General features: G+C 37.0%; 1 protein-coding gene across 4 annotated transcripts in view; it reads right to left on the bottom strand.

Annotated features, from left to right (window-relative positions):
* Positions 1-95: 95 nt before the first annotated feature.
* Positions 96-6397, bottom strand: part of LOC106875024 (homeobox protein TGIF2) — a 55573-nt gene continuing 49271 nt past the window's right edge. For all 4 annotated transcript variants that reach the window (XM_052969936.1, XM_014922993.2, XM_014922979.2 and 1 more), the window contains one exon: positions 96-1104. In XM_052969936.1, the coding sequence (XP_052825896.1) occupies positions 344-1104 (761 nt within the window). In that variant the 3' untranslated portion in view covers positions 96-343. The remainder of the gene's footprint in view (positions 1105-6397) is intronic.

Below are 6397 nucleotides of genomic sequence, written 5' to 3'. Positions count from 1 at the left end.
ATATATATATATATATATATATATATATATATATATATATATATATACACACACATATATTTATATTCAAAGTAAATAAAAATTATACATGGAACTGTTTTGCTACCAAAAAAATAATTTCTTTTTATCATACTTTTTTTTTTATTATTCTACATTAAAATATATTTTTAAAATATCTAAAATTTAACTTTTATTTGAAAAAAAAAAATATCAATATTGAAAATATATTTTCTTCTTGGTTCTCAATTTAAGAAATATATTTTGTATTCAGCATTTGAAGAGAAATATACCAACCATAACCCTAAGCAGATATTTAAAAAAATAAATACATTATGAATATATCTTATATCATATTAAATTCTAGAACACGAAAATGGCTCTCTGTATTACCATATCGTGTACGTAACAACTGGTCCGTGGGTTGGTTGGGATCGATTTGTAAAACGTTGTGATTGTGGTTGCTGTTGTTGTAGATAAGGTTGCACGGGTAGTCAGCAGTAGTTGGTTCGTACTGATGGGAATGGAAATGAAGAGGATAACGATGATAAAGATTTGATTGACAGTCCTGGAACGATTCTGATGTTCTGTCGTGATAATCTTGGCAATCTGGTGTGGTGCTGTTGAAGGAATAAGGGGGTGGCAGAGGTAAATATGGCGGCTGAGCCAGATGCGATCGACTAGTGGGAGTCAGTGAAGACGGTGGGGTTGGTGTCTGGCGGCAAGATGAAGTCGAAGCATTGGAAGGGGGAGCAGGGCTGTCGGCACGAATCGCTGGAAGGCCACTGGAAGCTGATGCCGGAGATGATGGTGCTGGTGAAGATGGGCTTTGATCAGAGGAATAAGATGCCAGGCGTCTTCGTGTGATTCGATAATCTCGTGGTTCTTTGCCTTCACTTGATATAAGGGCTGGTAGAATACGACGCCTAGCATTGATGTACCAGTTATTGACCTGCTGGATTGTCAGACCAGTGTCCTTGGCCATCTTTCGCTTTGTTTCTTCACAAGGGTAGGCACGAAATCTGTTTTGATACAGCCATTTCATGAGATAATCAACAGCCTCCTTCGGTAGATTCCCACGAGTTCGCTTTCGTTTTGAGCAGTTATCTACAAAGAGAGTTAAAAAAAGAAAAAAAGGGAGAAAAGATTAATAATACATCTGTATTAAAAAAAAAGAAACAATCAGTGAATTTACATATAGGTTTGGTAGAACAAACAAGAAGGATCTTTTCTGTTTGGCTGCACCTGTGGAAATCAATTGTTTCAAAAATTGAAGAAATTGAAAAGTTGCAGCCAAACAGAAAAAGATCCAACATGATAAACAGAACTCACAACATGAATATATTAAGCTTAATTATTTTTAAGCAACAGAGGTTACAAACTGACTCAAGCACTGCTATATAGTATATACTCTTTACTCTTTTACTTGTTTCAATCATTTGACTGCGGCCATGCTGGAGCACCGCCTTCAGTCGAGAAAATCGACCCCAGGACTTATGCTTTGTAAGCCTAGTACCTATTTTATCGGTCTCTTTTTGCCGAACCGCTAAGTTACGGGGACGTAAACACACCAGCATCGGTTGTCAAGCTTTGGTCGGCCCGAGGCTATAGTAGAAGACACTTGCCCAAGGTGCCACGCAGTGGGACTGAACCCAGAACCATGTGGTTGGTAAGCAAGCTACTTACCACACAGCCACTCCTCTTAGGGAATAATAAGTATTCCAGGTTATCATGGCATTTACTATTTCACACTTTACTAGTGCAATGTAAACAGTATCATTTATAATATTATGCTCGAGAAATTAACGTGCAAGTGGCTGAGCACTCCACAGACACGTGTACCCTTAATGTAGTTCTCAGGGAGATTCAGCATGACACAGAGTGCGACAAGGCTGGCCCCTTTGAAATACAAGTGCAACAGAAACAGGAAGAAAGAGAGAAAGCTGTGGTGGAAGAATACAGCAGGCTTTCCTTTTACACCCCGCTAGAGCCATGTGGAGCTTTAGGTGTTTTCACTCAATAAACACTCACAACGCCTGGTCTGGGAATCGAAACCATAATCCTATGACTGACTCCATCCACTGCACTAACCACTGGGCCATCTTAATAAAGCGCTACATTTAAGCCGTTAACAGGAATTTAAAATCAAATTTCACAAGGCCCGTAATTTGAGGGGTGGTGGGGCAAGTCGATTACATTTTGGCATTTTGTTTGAGAGAAAGTTGGCCAAGACAAGATTTGACCCCAGAACGTGCAGTAAATAGTGATAAAAAAAAAAGAAGAAGACCAGAACAAATACCACAAGGTATTTTCCTGACGCTCTAACGATTCAGCCAATTCGCCGTCCTAAATTTGTTCTAAAATAATCTCAATTTATGTAATGTGTATCCTCTTTATATAGTAACATGTAATTTGAGAAAGATTTGACTATTATTTCTAGGAGACTAAAACGACAACGAAAGGATTCCCCTTCCTTGGCTACGGTTTATTCGACATGTAAAATATTTTACTCAAGCATACGTGGTTTATATCAGGAAAAACAAAAACAACACCGAAGAGACCAACGGCAAAATAAACCGTATTAAATCGAATTATATATAATAAAAGTACACAAATTCCCTAAATACACAAACAGGCGCTACCATATGCATCTTTCTAAAAAGGATGGGCCAGGAAATGACCGGTATTCGTTCAGATCTGTTGCTATGGATTGTGTTGCGTGGTCGTAGAACAAAGATGCGAGTTAATTTCCGCTTGTGTCATATGCTTGACAGAAATAGTACCTGCATGACCTGACAACGCCAACACCTCGACCACGACAGAAATATCACAAACACCAAAACCACAAGGAACATCGCCGGTTCTTTTGGTCAAACTATCGTATCTCCAGCTGCTTCAGATGCCAAGATATCAAAAATTGTCGAAGTGGAGTACAACGGTTTTTGCTATGGAATGGTGAAACTATTTTTTCGTTTTCTGAAAAAGCAACGTTTTGGACTTACGACACTTTTGCATTTTAGCAACGATATAAACACACACAAACATTGTGTCATTGCTTTCGTGTGAAGTTATATACAAAAACATTAAACTAGATTACTCAATAGTTTTTTTGTTTTGTTTTAGCATAATACATATTTACTAATTTTTACAATTTTCGACTGACCAGTTACTATCAATGTGTGCCATGACGGCTAAGGCCAAAACTTCGTAGTCACAAACTTTCCCATGGAAATAAACAAATGAATAAAAGCTATATATTTTCCGATTATCCGATTGCACTCAACAAGGTATGGGTCGACCCGAGGTTATAGAAATTAACACACACACACACACTACCCAGAGGAAGAAAAATGAAGTTACGAAGCCTCACCCCCCCACAAAAGGTATCAAAAACAAGATTAAAGTTCTCATTGGAATTATTTTCACCCCCATCCTAGTCCCCCACTTATTTATGAGAAGACAAAGTGGAGTTTGCATCCATAAAAATTTAAAACCCATCTTCATATTAAAACCTAGCAATTTGCCTGCCCTCGCATGTTTTCAATCCTTATGAAAAACATTGGATAACCCCCCCTCCACCGACATTTATTTAATGAATCATGCCTCTGTTAATGCCAACAAGAACTTAATTAAAGAGCGAAATATCATCATCATCATCGTTTTAGTACCCTCTTTTCCATGTTCGCAAAGGCCGGACGGAATTCACTAAGATTTTATACGACTTGATGCCTTTCCCGTTACCAACGCAAGGCAACATTTTCCTATGAAGACACGTTTTCAGGAAAGACTGGAATTGAAAGAGAGACAACTGTCTGCATGATGGCGACACTCGATCACAAACTATGACGCATTGTGAAGTGAAGAAAACAGTAACACAGACACACGCGACAGGTTTCTTTCAGTTTGTCTACCAAATCCACTCACAAAAATTAGGTCAGCTCGAGACAGTGTCTTAAAAAGACTCCCATTAACATCATGAAAGCAAGTGTGGAGAAAGAAGATAGAATAATGTCAAGGATAAACTGTTCGGGGAAAAAAAAAAAAGAAAGAAACAAACAAACACGGGATAGTCAGGTAGATTGTGTAAGATTATCTTTAATCATCAGGTCATCTCGACCTGGAGAACAAGTGATTCAGAACGGTAAGGGAAAACCTTTTAGTTTTCAAGTGTCAACGCTCTGTCGATCGCATTACGGAAGCTAAAGATTAACCTATATAATCTAAATTAAAGCAAATTTTTCGTCACACAATTATATTATTAACTAAACGTTAGTAAAAACAAATAAGCTGCTTTTAATTTAATGACAGTAAAAAGAGAAAGGAATGACACATTTTTTTATAGGATAAACAATACCTCAAGTAGTGGAGGTTGTGGTAGTGGGTATATTAATAAATCGGGTACTGCGATGCACTGGTGCACCGCAAGGGGGCATCTAAGTGCGCCTGCAGGCTTTGAAATATTATACACATGCTTGAGTGTCATGACAAAAAAGTTTTATTTAGAAGTATGAATAATAAAAACAAAGTAACTAAGCGAACTTTCAGAACAGCCATCCCACATAAGTTGGAATTTCTGTTTTAGGATTTTCTCAAATTTTTGTATCCTACATTTCAAATGAATGGGGAAAGGCAAAAAAAAACAAAAAACCCATCGTATTTTCACAACAGCAACCACAATTAAAATTATTCTTTACAAACTGGCAAAAGTATGAAGGAATAAAAAGAAAAACGATAGGTGACTTTTGGTTTTAAAACAGATTCATTAAACAACAACTGTAAAATAGTTTTAATTTTAAACAATTCCGTTATACCACATCCACAGACATCTAAAAGTAGCTTTTTGTGACTGCTAATATCACGAGAAGGTACTATACATGTAGAACTTCAGAAATAGCAGCTGAGGCACACCGTTCCAACGTACTTATACCACCCGGCAACGAACAACATCACTGAGAGGTAATTCAGTGACTCGTATGTCGACGAATGATAGCCAACACTGTTACATGGGAGCAATGCAATAATCCTTGCAAGAAAGCTTTCACAGAAAGAACCGACGGGAAGCGATGGCATTGTACCTGACGATTCACGTTTTATACTGTTTATCAGAATTCACCGTCGTCACTTCCAGTTAGGTTTTTAAAGAAATCCCTAATTGCATCAACGGTTTATGTTCACAGGTTGTTTTAATTTAGACCAGGGGGTACAAAGGTTAAGAATACGTACATCCCACCCGTTTTCGGCGTAACAAAAACCCTAACCCCTAGTGTGCGTATTCTTTATTCTCGCCATTATATATGTCAGGCAAAAACGGAATTCGTTGTTTACTGTTTAGTTCTGGTTTATGACAAGCCTATCCAATCAATTTACTTTCAGTTTTATTTAAAAAACCCCCACAGTAATTAACCCACGTGGTGGCAATGTCGAAGCCGGCCGAATATCGCACGAAACATTTATATGAAGACGCTAGCACATTCGTTATTAAAATATCCGTTTAACTGAGTTTCTGTTAGATGAGATTAATATATAACCGTGCCTTTCCTACGTCACGAAAGGTCTATGAAATACAGTAGATAATTTCTAACCGAAACACAATGTCATAATTTTGAAGAGAGAATATAATTAAGACAAATGGTAATTTTCGATCTTTGTACATATAGCGAACAAAGTAAACAAAATAATCTGTAATTGTAAATACAGGAATTCACTTTTTTTTTTGTTTGAAGTATTTAATAGAGTTTCTTTAACTTTTAAATATATGCAAAGCAATGCTCGGATAATTATTTGAAACCTCTTGTAAATTTATCTGCGAACAATTATCGATTCTAGAATGGTAAAAAGCAAAAATGGCCACTCCGAAGGTAAAGATATTTAGTGGTACATTCTAAAGCAGATGAACTTTTCTGGCGGAATTTTGGAACAGCTAAGTAAAGAACGGTTTTCCTCTGTAATATTCTCATGTTTCATACAACAGAAATTGAAATTACCAGTCTGACCCCCGCTCCCAATCTTTTTTTTTTATACATCTCTTTCCACCCTTTCCGGTGAGGTAAGGGACTACGAGGGCACAGTTGTTCCAAAACTCTGCCGATTCTCTTCTTTAAGATGAGAATGAATTGTAAATACCGTATTTTAACGTGTATAAGGAACCCTTTTTTGTCAAAAATTAGGTTTCCAAATTTTAAGCCAGCAAAATTAGGGGGTTTCTTATACACGTTAAAATATGGTTTTTAAGAATCTGCGAAGGTGTACACGCCGGTCAAAAAATAATGAATCGTTGAGTTCATAAGCAATATAAATGACAATATGAATGAGTTCAATGCGATCTCCAGTACTTCCCGTACTTTAAAAAAAAAAAAAGTAAATATAATATAATAAATTGTCGCACTGGTCTCAAGGTTTG

This window comes from Octopus bimaculoides, chromosome 8, assembly GCF_001194135.2.
Source record: "Octopus bimaculoides isolate UCB-OBI-ISO-001 chromosome 8, ASM119413v2, whole genome shotgun sequence".
In the NCBI taxonomy this organism is placed as follows: Eukaryota; Metazoa; Mollusca; class Cephalopoda; order Octopoda; family Octopodidae; genus Octopus; species Octopus bimaculoides.
Note: the sequence above shows the minus strand (reverse complement) of the source record. Positions and strands in the feature narration are given on the sequence as shown.